This window comes from Oryzias latipes, chromosome 1 (assembly GCF_002234675.1).
Source record: "Oryzias latipes chromosome 1, ASM223467v1".
NCBI lineage: Eukaryota > Metazoa > Chordata > Actinopteri > Beloniformes > Adrianichthyidae > Oryzias > Oryzias latipes.
In genome coordinates this window covers 30,877,764-30,891,628 of record NC_019859.2, presented here as the reverse complement: position 1 = coordinate 30,891,628, position 13,865 = coordinate 30,877,764, and the positions used below count along the sequence as shown (strand labels likewise).

The window sequence follows — 13,865 nt, the reverse complement described above, 5'->3', positions numbered from 1 at the left end:
AGAGACAAAATGAGAAAAATACCCAGAAAATTGTCTGATTTTTAAATAATTTATTTGTAAGTTATGGTGGAAAATAAGTAATTGGTCAATGATAAAAGTTCAACTCAATTCTTTGTTATATATCCTTTGTTGGCAATGACACCAGTCAAACGTTTTCTCCGTCTTCACAAGTCTTAACAAGGTTTTCACCAACTGTTGCTGGTATTTTGGCCCATTCCTTCATGCAGATCTCCTCTAGAGCAGCTCTCTCCAAAGAGTTTCTATGTAACTGTGATTATTTTGGATTTCTTTCTCATTTTGTCTCTCATAGTTGAAGTTGTCCAATGATGAAAATTACAGCCCTCTCTCAGCTTTTCAAGTGGGGGAAGTTGCACAATTGGTGGCTGACTAAAGCGGGCAAACCTACCAAATCAACCAGAAATCAAATACTTTTTTGTAAAGCCAAGATGTCTGTGCAGCTCTTTAAACTAAATGTGTGTACATTAATATTATGGATTAAGATACCAGCTTTCTGCCTCTACTGTGCAGTCTTGTTCTAAAAAAAGAAAAAAAAAAGTCAAACAAAATGTCAGATACTCCATTATTCCCACTGGGATTGTGAGCAAACCTTGTTTGGGAGATTAAAAGGCACAAGGATTTGTTTCATGATGGCCTTTAGTGTTGGAAGTTACGCCTAGACGTTCTATCTGAGCCACCGCGAGGCCGCAGGGAGGAAGCCCTCCAACTCAGATCAAACCGGCCGTGTAGAGGTGGACCTGCGTCAACGGGGCCTTTTTGAACTTCCACACAAAAAAGCCGTTAATGAGCTGCTCCGAGTCTGCTGGGCTCCTTTTGGAAAGGGACCGGTGGTACACTTCACGTCTGTTAGCCTGGTCCTGGAAACTCTGCCCCCCCCCCCCCCCCCCCCCCCCCCCTTTCCACCACAAGTAAAAGACCCTGTTGGTTTGTGAAAATATGAGGCTGCAGCCGTCGGTCCACTATGAAGGGTTTTAAGACGAAATCTGATGCCAGAGAAGAAGGAGGTCTTTGATTTTGACCATGAGGTCTGTTAGCCCCCGGGCCGGCTGGGTGGGGGTGAAAGAAGCTAGAAGTCGGATATGTATTTTTTCAAAGCCACCCTGAGGGAGAGAGCGTGCAGAGCGACCCACCGGCAGCAGCAGATTAGATTAAGCCTTTAGCGGCTTCCAGTCGCTTTTCTCCTTAATGCAGTTCCAGTTTTAGCTTGGACTCTTTTTGGAACAAAGTCACCAAAACTGAAATGTGCTTCCCAAGAGAATCTAACCCCAGGATTTTATTGCATTTTCAAACACTTCTACTGGATTTCCATGAAAATTGTTCCTTTTGAAATAATGCTCTTTCAGGAAGACCATAGTGTAAAGAAATCTGCAACAGATCTTCGCTTAAAATGTATTCATTTGATCAAAAAAAGAATGATCTGACTGCATTTTTCATCCAAAAACACATTTCTGTTAGCACTAATGTTGGAATTTATGTATTTTCCAAAAAGGTTGACCTTGAAGAATTTGTTTTTCCCTAATCGTTAGGCAGAATATGTCTGACTTGCATTGTCGACTCGTGACTCAAACTCGTTATTTTGGCGGTGACCCCCAGCCCTAATGAGAAACCAACAATAGATGCAGGATTCGATCAAAGTAAAGTTCCTCTCTTCTGTCAAATAAGCAGCTTATTTATTTATACATGTTGGCCAACAGGCCATACTAAAATCGCAGAAATTTCATTAAAAATAAACCAAAGAAAGATAATAAAACAATAAAATTCTCTTTTTTGCATTTATTTTTGAAAGAATCTGTCTGCTTTTTCTGTTTTATTGCATTGTGTTTTTTCTGGCACAAAAACAAGTTGTGTATTTTTTCTGTGCTGTCCAAAATCTTTAACTTCCCTTTTTTGTTTTGTTTGTTGGATTCTTTAGACTTGTCCACCATGGAGGAGAGGTTACTGAAACGGGCCTACGTGAAGCTGACAGAGTTTGTAGCAGACATGACCAAAATCTTTGACAACTGCCGATACTACAACCCAAGCGACTCCCCCTTCTACCAGTGTGCCGAGGTTCTGGAGAGCTTCTTTGTCCAGAAGCTCAAGAGCTTCAAAGCCAGCAGGTAAAGTGATGAAGATGATGGGGTTGAAGAGATTCAACACTGAATAGCTCAAGTAGAAGAGAGGGGAAGAAATCTGAATTCCAACCTCAGAGGAGGAGTCAGCGGAGACGAAGCTGGGAAGGGAGCAGCTGGGCTGGGAGTCAACCAGCGTCAACATGTTGTCTTTAGCTTCCCGCTGCTCTGGAGGGCTGGGTATCACTGCCGAACCCTCCAATCCTTGTTATTATACTGGGATTTATTGTTTACGAAGCCTTTATTTATATATTGTTTAATTTTTAGCACAAAAATCAATCTTGGTTGGGGCTGTTTAGTTTTTAAAACAGACAAAAAGAAAAAAAAGGTGGGACTTGCAAAGCAGCTTTCAGGGGAAAAATGCAATAATCAACACTGAATCTTGTAGATCAAGATTTATTTAAAACCCAGCCCTACAAGTCTTCTATTATTTTAGATATGCAAACATTTCTAGGTGCTTTGTGACACCACAGAGGGTTTCAAGTTTACCCGTCTGCTGTGGTCTCACGCCTTAATGAAACATTGGATTAAACTCAACCTGTTATTTTCATTTCTACTTTATTTGAAAAGCACTTCTCCAGCAGAAGTCTTTTCAAAATAAAGCTAAACCCATAAAATTATGAATTACAGCAGCAAATTCAAACCAGTAAAATCCGTGACACTTTATCTTTTAATAAGAAACATAAAAGCAGTATTTATTAATGATGCTTCCACTGCGTTGGGCCATAACGTTAAGCCCATCAGAACTATATTGAAGCATATAGGATCATTGTAAAGCTCGAGCTGTGTGTTCCTTTTTTATTTTTAAGAATTTTATAGAGAAAATGCTTTTAACAGCCAACATTAGAAGATGGCAAAAAAGTTTTAAAGACCCACTCCAATGAAAATGGTCTTCTTGGTGTTTTTAACATGTTCTTAATTTAAAAATTAAAACTCAGTTTCTGGGTATTTTTTTTAATATTCCAATCACATCGGATCAGGACCGGAAGAAAACCCGCCGTTTGGAAAAAAAACGTTTGGTGAGGTTTGTGACGCAGACACTGCCCTGGGCGAGCCAAAGCCTCCCTGCTCCGCTCCAAATCCAGATCCTGCGCTTGCAGACGATCCGTTCATGCATTTGGATCAGAACTGACTGGATGGCTCTGATATTGCTCGCCGTTTTGTTGCTTCGCTAATGTTAGCTTGGGGTTGCGAGGATGTATAAGCTGGCGGGAGAGAGTGTAAACAAAAGGCATGATGGGATATCAGCGTTGGGTTACTTCCCTGCCCACAATGAATTTCTAATGAGCTCCTGCCGCTCCACAGAAAATATGTCTTAAAAAACGATACAGGTGTTTAGATTTGGCTAAAAACAGTATACAGTAATCATAATTTTAACAAACACTGAGAACGATTCTGCAATAGATAAAAATACAGCTGGAGTGGGACTTTAAACCGGTGTTTAAATGACTTCCATGAACCGGTGACAAGAAATATTTAAGAAATAAAAGCTTCAGTTTGGAAAAAAAATCCCCTTTTTATCCTGAGCAGCTGGAGCTGCATCAGCGTCCATCATCCGGGGTCACCGAAGGTATCCGTGTGACCCCCCCCCCCTTCCTGTGTTTGGGATCCCGGAGACAGTGCCGACCCCTCCACCCCCCATCCCCATTACCCCCCGCATGTATTAACTTCCCTCCGTTCTGTCTCTCTCTTGCAGATTGTGATGTCAAACTCCTGGGTGCCGCTCTTAAACAAACATAATTCGCTATCCGGGACGCTGCTGTTTTCACTTGTTTAAAACAGCGTTGAAAAAAAAAACTTTGTAAGAAAGTAAATATTTTCACACATTAGGTGTGATGACTTTTTTTTTTTTTTTATATATCGTAAATGTAAAGAAAAAAAAAGACTCATTTCTACTGTGTAATAATTGCAGCCATGTTGGTAACATAGAGGATCCAAGGGAAATGTATTTTCTTATTCTCATGACGTATGCATTGTGAAGAAGAGATGAAGCAAAGTTTAGCTAAGGTTGATGTTCTCTGTTTTTAAAATAAAGAAGAAGAAAAAAACCCACACTGGCTTTGGCTGTAAAAACCCAGTTAAACTCCACCTGTTCATAAGCTGCAGCTTTTTACCTCATTTCTTATCCCAAAAAGAAAGGAAAAATGCGCATGTTTGTTGTACCGATGTTATTTTATGTGTACATTTGATCTTTTAGAGAAGGACTATTTTTATGTTTTGCAGGAAAAAATGTTAGAAAATGTACAGATTAATAGAAAAAAACAACAACATTTAGTTTAGTTTGCTCCTTTGATGTATGGACATATTCAGGTAAGACCATTGAAGAAATGTGTTTAGGCCGCCATCACACCACGCCGTTCAGTTCCATTTAACCAACATGGCTGTGCTCTGACTCACTGGCATCCAATATATTTTTTGTAACCTTTTCCTAGTTATATTTCTACCATATAATGCAAAATAAAAGAAAAAAGAAAAAGAAAACAAGGTTTTCCAAAAGTTTTCTTCCTCCTCTCTGCCCGTCTCTCTAGGTCTCATAACAACAAGCTATAATCAGCTGCATCTTAGCTCCTTTCCCTAAAACTTGGTGTCAGAAAGACACGGCTCAGAGCCAATCAGGCTCCTCCCTCCGGCGACACGCTCCACCACTGCAGCCGCCGTTAGGACCGGTGTCCCCACCGAGATGGAAGAGGACACAGAGCTGGATGCAGCCTGGTGTGCTTTTTTTTAAATTTATTTTAGAGAGGTGGTGCCTGCAGCTTTAAAGCCTCACGTCTGGCGGCGGCCCCTTCATGGAAGCCACGCAGGGCGCCGAGTGTCTGAGATCAGATCGCACACACATTGAAGATGTGAACATCTCCATGCTCGAGATTAGCGATTCCCTTCACATTTTGCCCGAAGGGGGCTTTCAAGCCAACATCTTAAAGGAAACATCCCGGACAGACTGTCCCACCCACCCCACCCACAGACCACGTCCGGCTCCTCTGCTGACCCCTCTGTGGGGAATGAAGGCAGGGAAGACTCGTCGCGGCTCCACGTCCCTCCGCTGGGATTCTTTATGCTTCTGCAGGAGCCTTGCCTTCCTCTTTCTCCCAAAGTGATCAGATCACCTCAGCCTCGGCTCGCTTCAGGTCTGTGGTGGAGTGAAAACGTGTCGCAGTGGCTGCATTTCCAGAAGAATATCTGCAAGTTTATCTGTTCTGGAAGAGGAAAGCACCAAGAAGACTGGAAAGATACTACTTTTATAATTCAACATTTTTACTTTTATCAAAGTACAATGAAGGCAGGCTTTAGAGAGAGCTAACACCGTGTTTGTCATTTTGTTATTAACAAAGACGCTCTTCTTCGTTAACCGTTTCTTATCGATGTCTGATATTTCTGTCCTAACGTCGAGATCTTTTGAAGCAGCAGAAACTTATTTTTCTGTGTTGGAACCAGCAACACCAGCCCTCCTGTAAATGTAAACTGTATATTTTGAGTCTTAAATTGAAAAGATCTATACATTTAGGTAAGAGTACCCTTTATATATTGAAGTCTGCATATAATTTTTGAACTCGGTGGAGTGACTCAGCAACTTGTACAGAAATTTTTAATTTTTCTTTTTCCCATAACTTGTTCAGCATAACTTCTTCTATATCGCTTTTCTTCTATTTATTCATTTCAACAAAACGTTCTCAGTTTTTATTTCAGGTAAAGTTGAGGAATGTGACTTGCAGACAAAAAAAAAGAAGAAAAAAGAGGTTCTCCTTTTGTACTTGATGGGACTTTTCCTCCTAGATAATAAAGTCATCTTTTAGATTTTGTTTTCATTCATTCTTTAACATTTTATAGGTTTGTTACAGCTTTTAGTTTTTCAATCTCTTATATTTAACTCTACAATAAATGGTGATATTTGCTGAAATGAAACACGTCTAGGTTTAGAATTAATGCTAATAAACCAGCAAGAAAATAATAATAATAAAGAAAAGAAAGTACACCCTAAAAAATGGGACAATACTTTAATTGATTTGAACAAACGAGAAATATAACAGGGATATATATGTACGTCTACATAACAAAAGGGGCATAAATGGTGTCCATTGTATCCCATTTTTGACTTATTGATGAACTGTAATTAGAAGATCCTGCATCAAAAAAATCACATTTCCAGCTTCAGATTTTAGAATAAAAGGAGCGAGAAAACCAAATGCTGGTTTTCTGTCTGTGCATTGCAGAAATTGGCCTCCCATCAAATAAACCATTTCTTCTGCAGCTTGAACTCAATGAGCGCTTTAAGATTTAGGGATGTTCTGGAGCCAAATGTGTCACACGTGCAGGTTTGGTGGAATGTGTCTTGGATAGGTCAGCAAGGCCACAAAAACCAAACTCCCACCAGCACCAAATGAAACAGGCAGTTTGTTAAACAGAGCTGCACTAGTTTGAGTGGAGGCCGCCGTGCAGACGTCTGAAAGGGTTAAACGTGGGATTAGCTTGAAAGGAGCAGTCCTTAACCCTAGAGCACTGTTGCCGGGTGATTTTCACCCGTGCAAAACTCATTTCATGGATCTCAATATGTCACGTGTCGAGGAGTCTGTGCCTTCACCAGGAAAGTCTCACATGTCCCAGGAATGGGTGGACCAAAGACCAAGTTTCTAGCATCATTTTATTGTTTTTTAGGAATTTTTTGTTCTCAAATTCCCAATTTTTTTCAGGAATTTTTGAGCATGTTTTTAGGAACTTATGTTTTTCATTTTGTTATGCATACTACAGGTGAAAATAAAAGAAAACCACTCAAATGTATCATGTGTTGTCATGTTTTGATCTGTTTTTTAATGAAGAGTAGTTTTTGTTGCGTATCTGGTAAAAATTACCCGGCAAAAGTGATGGTGTAACTTTTTATAGCGGAAGTGTTCTAGGGTTAATAACTTTGTAGAGAATTGGGGGAAGAAACAATTATCCCCACAATCTGACATGAGTGTTGTATATTTACACTCAACCAGGTTTGAATCATTGTAACAGACAGAAGTGAGGCTCCGCCCTAAAAAAGTTGGCGACAGAGCGAGGACTGAAGGTGATGATGAACCTTCAGATGTCAGCGCTGAGGGTCACGACCTTTGTACACACACAAATACATATTAAAAAAAAAACCCAAATGACTCATGGAGACACCTTAATGTTACCCCGAGCCCCACCCTCACTGGCCTCCAGCTCTGTCCCTAAAACCACGGCGCTAAATGGATCCAGAGACCATCACGGAAGCTGAGAGCTCCACAGATCACCACAAGCCCAAAGTCATTCAGGAGCTTTCCCACAGGAAACGACTTCCAAATACCCCCCACTGCTCATCTTCTTTTTCCCATCTTACATCCATTGCGCTGAGGAATGCCCCCCCTCGCTGCGACAGGGACCGCAGTGCAATGTGACCTCATGCTTCCTGCCCGCATGCATCTGTTCCCTCCAGCGCTGATCTCAGATAGAGGCTGGGAACTGACCAGAGCTGAAAGACGTGCAAAGGGGTTGGGGGTGTCTTACATGGGGGGTTTGAGGCAGGACCGGGGCATCAGTCAGTGAGCAGATGCTCATGGCTGCACGACTCATGCATGTTTTTGGTTTTTGCCTTGCAGGCCTTTCAGAAATTGACAGTTCTGATACTAGTAGAGGCCGTCATGCCCTGAATATGAAGGATGAGGCGTTCAGGGTGGTACTGCGAGACGCTGACCCTTCAGACGGATGGAGTCTGTGCTGCTTCTGGTTCCTCCTGTCATTGATACAGCTTCCTTTTTTCTATCCTCCCCTCGCCTCCTGTTTTTTTCTCCTGAACCTGGCAGCATAGTTCAAATATGTGAGCTATGGCTCACTGGCACTGAGAGCAAGCTGGCAAGAAACGGCCCGTCCTGAAAAGAAGAGCTATGACGAAGACCCTTCTGTTAAAGCCCAGGTGTGTGGAAGATCAGATTCCTGCACTTGGATCCAAGAATTACCCCCGTAAGAAATCCAAACCTCATCCTTTCCCAGCTCATGCACACATTATGTTGTATACACGATTAATGTAAAAAAAAGAAATCATTATAACAGTCATGATTTATTTCAAATTTGTCATTTTCTCCTCTTCTGCCCATTGAAGAAGATTAAACTCAGAACGTGGGATTCGCTGTCAACTCATGAACCAGCCATGATTGAATGAAGAGTTTAAAAGAAGCAGACCGATCCCCATCAAAGTTGTTTCATAGAAGTTGCAGCTTCTGGGACGTTATTTTTGGATACATAACACCTGTCCGTGTGAGGGTCCACCTTTGTCCTCTGTGCCGTGTCCTCAGTCTGGTTGGTTGCAGCTGCAGTGTCCTGTCTCTGACAGCAGGGGGCGGTCGTTTTTGTTCACCTACACCTGGAGCGGGTTGCCTCCAGGACTTTCTGGTGTCTCCTTTTGTTGAACCTCTTGGCGTAGTTGTTGCTCCTCACGAGGCCATCGCCTGGCTTCAGCTTCCCGCCCAGCAAGTTCAGGAGGTCACTGGGAAGGTGTCGCCTCCGGTGGTAGATCTGACCCATTACGATGTATCTGGTTCCTTGGAGACAGGCAAACGAACAGGGGGGGGCGTTTTAGGTTCTGTTATACAAAGTTGATGTCAAAGATCTGGAATTCCCACAAAGACTTCGTGTGGTGGGAATGACAGCAAGTCCTCTTTTTTCTGCTCAGATTAAATCCTAATTGAGGCCATAAATCTGACATAATCCACAGTGATGATGCACACCTAAAAAAGAAAGTTCCGGTCACACACACATATATATAAATATATATACGCTAAATATATATATATATATATACACTATATATATATATATATATATGCTATATTTCTTTTGTAAGTGACCATGGTATTATAGTACCCTTAGCTGACACACACCTAGGGGTGTGAAATTTATTCTGCGCATCTGACCCATCCCTTGGGGGAGCAGTGAGCTGCAGACACAGCCACCGTCAGGAAACAAGTGGTGGTTCAACCTACCAATCCTGCCGCTTAATGCTGAGTATCAAGCAGGGAGACATCGGGTCCCACTTTTGGAGTCTCTATATGGCTCAGCCTGGATTTGAACTCACAACCTTACAGTCACTCAACCACAAGGCCACTTGTGGTAAGCAGGTCGAAGTGTGCATTATCAACACTAGTGCACTTCGCAGAAGCAACTGTCCGGCGCCAACGGCGTATGTTAATTTCTGATAGTGCACACTTCATCGGCCATTAACCCTTACTTAAGTGAGAGTTATCACATGATGACATCAGCAGCAGTTCAGGACACGGACAAGTTAAAAGCCCAATATCGTGTCCTATTCATCTTAGTGGCAGCTGTGGTGCAGCGGTAGAGCGGTTGACCTCTGATCATCCACCTTGTATTCAAGTGTCCTTGGGCAGCACACTGAACCCCACATTGCTCCTGGTTACAGTTTGGCACCAGTGTTAAGGCCCGTACACACCGGGACGAATATTCGCCAGGCGTTATTCGCCAGCGTTTTTCGCCACGTTTTTTGTGTTCACACCCAGGCGATTTTCGCTGACGATGAGCCAAGCGAACATGCAATTTCATTCCCTGACATTAGATGGCGCTTAATGTAAGCAGAAATACTCCTGTAAACAAGGTGGCGCTGCGCAACTTTACGCTTCTTAAAGTCGCTTTTCACTCAGAAGAAGAGAGCAAGTATTTACGCGCTTGTCAGAATCATACAAAGAAAACATGTATATTTCAAGCGCCAGTTGCTCCTATTGGTGCTTGAAATGGTGGTTCGGGGATATTTTAGAATGTCCGTCATTATTTCTTCGCGGCAGTGTAGACGCTACTTGGCGTCTATCTTCTTCGCTGGTATGTGTGCTCAGCAAGGCAGTTTTGTGTTTGAGCGCCCCCAAGTTGTGTTTTACTGTAACTTCAGAAGCTCCAGACACGTGTGCAAAAGCGCCATTCTCATTGGTCGAATAGATTTCGACGCAAGGCGTCAAAAAAAAAGAACGAACCTGAGGCGTTTTTTTTTTTGACGCTTTGACGCGTGGCGTTTTTTCGCGTCGGTGTGCACACTCTCATTGGTGCCCTTTGTTTAGTCACGAGGCGTTAAATTTTTGCCGACGAAAATTCGTCCCGGTGTGACGGGCCTTTAGGAAGCAGATCAGGGTGTGGCTGGGTGGATGGGACTGTGGCTGTGAAACACTTTGGGCCTTCAAGAAAGGTAGAAAATCTATTCGCCCCTTTAATTTCTCACCGAGTTTGATGTCCGGGCAGGGCTTGCTGCACTTGAAGCTATCCAAGACGAAGAGGCGAACTTTGAAGAAGAAGGTCTCTGGAGTCACGTACAGATGGCCCATCTTGTAGAATCCATCGCTGCTGACCATCAGCGTGATGAGCCGAATGCCTTTGGGCAGTACGTCGATGTCATGGACGATCCCGTTGACAGCTGTCTCAGCAGATGACAAAAGCATTGGCCTGTGAAAAACTCTTCAGACACCTCTAGAGTATTAAGCTACCTACACACCGAACATGTGATGTGCGTTCAAGAAAGCGCTAAACTAGGGTTCTTGAATGGGCTTTTAGTATTGGGTGTTGCTACCCAATGCTAGCACATGTACCCACAGTTGGAAGATGCTTGGTGTAAAATGTCCAAGCAAATCTCAGAAATCTTACATTTTGCTTTCACAGCTCTATTCCGACATATGAAAGACTTGGTGTCGTAGAATTCCAGCCGGGCACAAACTGCAATTATCGATTTCTCCTCCATGATCAATTTAAAAAAAACGCTTTGCACGAGTCTTGAAAAGGACGCTACACCTACATCACTACCAAATCCGAGTTCCTGAATAGTCAAAGTTCAACAGGTTTAACTTTTGACGTGCGTTCAGCGGTTGGGCGTTCGGTACAAAGAGCCTGAAAATGGGCTTTAAACTTGCATCGCGATTCGTGTCTGTGAGAGTTTAGAATGCAGACGCCCAAAACGCCTGTTTACACGCGTTTACATAAACTTTTCATTTGTTTGATTCCATTGAGTGCGTTGAGCTTCATCCAGTGTGGGACCTTGGGAAGGACCCTTCACGCTACTGCATAACAATGTGGCTACTAAGGGGGCCCAAATCTGAGTCTCTTTGTGCCGTTCCCCAGCCCGGATAAAATACAGGGTTGTGTCAGGACGGGCATCCGGCTTAAAAATCTCAGCCAACCCAGCTGTGTGGATCAGTGAAAGCTGATTTGCTGTGGCGACCCGTGAAGGGATACGCCGAAAGGTGAACAACATTGATTTTTCATTGAAAGTGGTCGCTCGAACGCACGTTTCCTAGCCCGGTGGGAACGTAGCATTGGTTGAAAAGGTTTTTTCTTTTTTCACTGAAACTCACATCTGGGCAAAATTCCCAAGAGGATTACTTTGAAATTGTAGTTCAAACTCTTTTATAGGTGGCATCAGCATGACACACCAGTCCTATCGGACAATAAAAAACCTATTTTTCATTGTTGGTTTGCATGAGGAGCTTGCGTTCTTCCACACTGTGTTCCCGCTTGTGCACCTTTGTTGGGGTCTTATAACGTACCAAACTCGCTGTAGCAGTAGTATTCCCTCTCGTCTTTCTCTTTGCGGCACTCACTGATGCAGAAGGAATCGTGCATGAAGTCAGACTCTGTGGACAGGAAGACACGATCAGAGATTGACTCTCAGACAGGAAACGTGCTATGAAAACAGGGAAGTGTTATGTTTTAATCGACAGATGCTGCCTTTTAGGTACATTCTAACTCCCCCTTTGCTTTGTACCAAACAAGAAAGTTGATGATGATTATGAAATGACGAGAATCTCAACTACAGTGCAGTTTAAATAAGATGCAACTTCTATTCAGGCCATCATACCAAGGCCAGCTCATGCAGAGATGTCGTTTTTATAAGTCAGAGAGTGTGATGCACATACCTCGTCTCACAATGTCAAACTGGTAAAGCAGGCTGGAGGAACGTCGGTTGAACAGGAGCGGTGAGCGGCTGTTGTTCCAGGTTGCAGATCCGATTCCAAACGAATGGAGGCTGGCTTTCCCAGGCCTGTTCTCTTCTGGGTCAGGTCGTCGGCTCAGGGGATCTCTGTGTGGAGAAGCAGCGGGTTGCTGCAGATGAACCTGAGGCTGTGTGCTGGACGGAGCTCGGGGTCTGGAGTTGGGGTGTCCCTCTGCTTCACTGGAGTGAGATGGGATGACTTGGGGGTCTTGGTTACTTTTCTGTGCTGTCCGGTTGACACCTGCAGCTCCAGGCAGCTGGATTTTTGGGAGTAGACTGACCACCACCCTGTTTTTCTCACTGTTTTGCTCAATCAGACGGTTGGTCTTGGGGCCTTTTTTGCTTTTGTTGTGTTGGCGAAGAATGGGAGCAAGGTCACTGTGCTTCGGCCAGACCAGTTTAGACTCAGTGGACTTGCTGTTTTTCTCCAGGAGCTCGTTGATGGGCAGGGATGGCTCCTTCAGGATCAGGCGGCTCTGGTTGTTGGAACCAGGATCCATCGAGCTGTCACGACCCTTTTCTGTGAGGCCATATATCTCTGTGGTTGAGACAGACATCCTGCATCACACAGGTCCAGGAATAAACAACAACACAAGCTCCCTCTTTAAACAGACCAACATAAAATACAAACATGACAAAGACATTTCAGAACCTTCGGAATAGCCCGGGATTTGGAGTTCCAAAAATCAACTACAAATAGTAGCCCTGAGAAAAAAGGTACTGAAAATGTTAGGAAGTCTTGCCTACCATTCACAACGTGCCCCTGTGAGAAATAAAGAGGAAAGACCAGAAACAAGCGGATCCCATTAATCCCTGTCATCCTAGATGTCCAGTGTTGGGAGCTCTGTACGGTGTGCTGGAAGACTGGGATTCCTTGGGTTTTTATAGGACTGCTGCAAGAGGGGATGGGATGGAAAAGGAGACGGTGGGACGTGCCAAACCCAAACCCCTCTACCTCTCTCAAGTTTTGTTTATGTAGCTGCTGTAAATGCACCAAAGTTGCCAGCTAGTTGAGGCAAATTTCTGTGGTGGGGGATTTTGTTTGATGTTATGAAAGAAAGTAGTTTTAATGTGAAGGTGTTTGTTCTCAGCAAAGTCCGGGTGTTTGCATGCTTGGTGTTTACTGCCTTCCTGTGGTGATATTAGGTAATGCTCTGTCTGCCCCCTGGACCAAAACACACCAATAATGAAAGTAGTAATAACATTACGACAATGGTATACAAATATTTGTCATTAGACATGTTTAATCATTCATAAAGATAATAGACCAAAAAGTGTAAAAGAGGGGAGCATCCAAATTATTCTTTGTATATTTTGTGGCTGGACTATTTGATTTTGACTTTCTGCCATACTGGGAATGAAGGTGGATAAAACGTTGATGAAGATATTTTATATACTTTATCAGATTTCTTTGTTAACATGGCAACATGTTAAATCAATGTCAAAGCTTTTTCCGGAGAGGTTATAGTTTTAAATGAAATATGTCAGCTTTACAAAGTATCGGAATATTGCAAAAAGGTTCACACATCCAAATGGTTATTTCTCATAAAAGTAGATGTAATTTTTGAGTGTTTGTTAAAAGTCTTTTTTTTCTCAAAAATGAAACAAGTGTTCAATTTAAGATTAAAAGGTTCCGATAACATCGACCCAGATGGGACTCGAACCCACAATCCCCAGCTCCGGAGGCTGATGCCTTATCCATTAGGCCACTGGGTCATCGTACACATGCCAGGAGAAACAAAATCGTATTATAC

General features: G+C 43.0%; 2 protein-coding genes and 1 non-coding gene across 5 annotated transcripts in view; 1 reads left to right on the top strand and 2 right to left on the bottom strand.

Annotated features, from left to right (window-relative positions):
* bptf (bromodomain PHD finger transcription factor) overlaps positions 1 to 5,924 on the top strand; it is a 48,079-nt gene extending 42,155 nt beyond the window's left edge. Inside the window, exons 35-36 of one of the 2 annotated variants that reach the window (XM_023960379.1) lie at positions 1,931 to 2,117; positions 4,658 to 5,924. In XM_023960379.1, coding sequence (XP_023816147.1) covers positions 1,931 to 2,117; positions 4,658 to 4,679 — 209 coding nt within the window. In that variant the 3' untranslated portion in view covers positions 4,680 to 5,924. Of the gene's footprint in view, positions 1 to 1,930; positions 2,118 to 3,825; positions 4,611 to 4,657 lie in introns of those variants that run through there. The other variant, XM_023960380.1, reaches the window with a different exon arrangement.
* Positions 5,925 to 8,168: 2,244 nt separating this feature from the next.
* Positions 8,169 to 13,363, bottom strand: c1h17orf58 (chromosome 1 C17orf58 homolog). 2 transcript variants are annotated; one of them, XM_020705816.2, is made up of 5 exons: positions 12,859 to 13,363; positions 12,035 to 12,649; positions 11,666 to 11,752; positions 10,351 to 10,542; positions 8,169 to 8,668 (listed from the first exon to the last, which is right to left on the bottom strand). In XM_020705816.2, exons 1-5 carry the CDS (start codon positions 12,929 to 12,931, stop codon positions 8,481 to 8,483), a joined length of 1,155 nt encoding a protein of 384 aa, XP_020561475.2. In that variant the 5' UTR covers positions 12,932 to 13,363; the 3' UTR covers positions 8,169 to 8,480. The 2 variants fall into 2 exon arrangements, with proteins under 2 accessions (XP_020561475.2, XP_004066306.3); XM_004066258.4 differs by having other exon boundaries at positions 12,035 to 12,669; positions 12,859 to 12,957.
* A 391-nt stretch (positions 13,364 to 13,754) lies between these two features.
* Positions 13,755 to 13,827, bottom strand: trnar-ccg. The gene has a single exon. It is a non-coding gene; the product is annotated as a tRNA-Arg (tRNA).
* Positions 13,828 to 13,865: the final 38 nt, after the last annotated feature.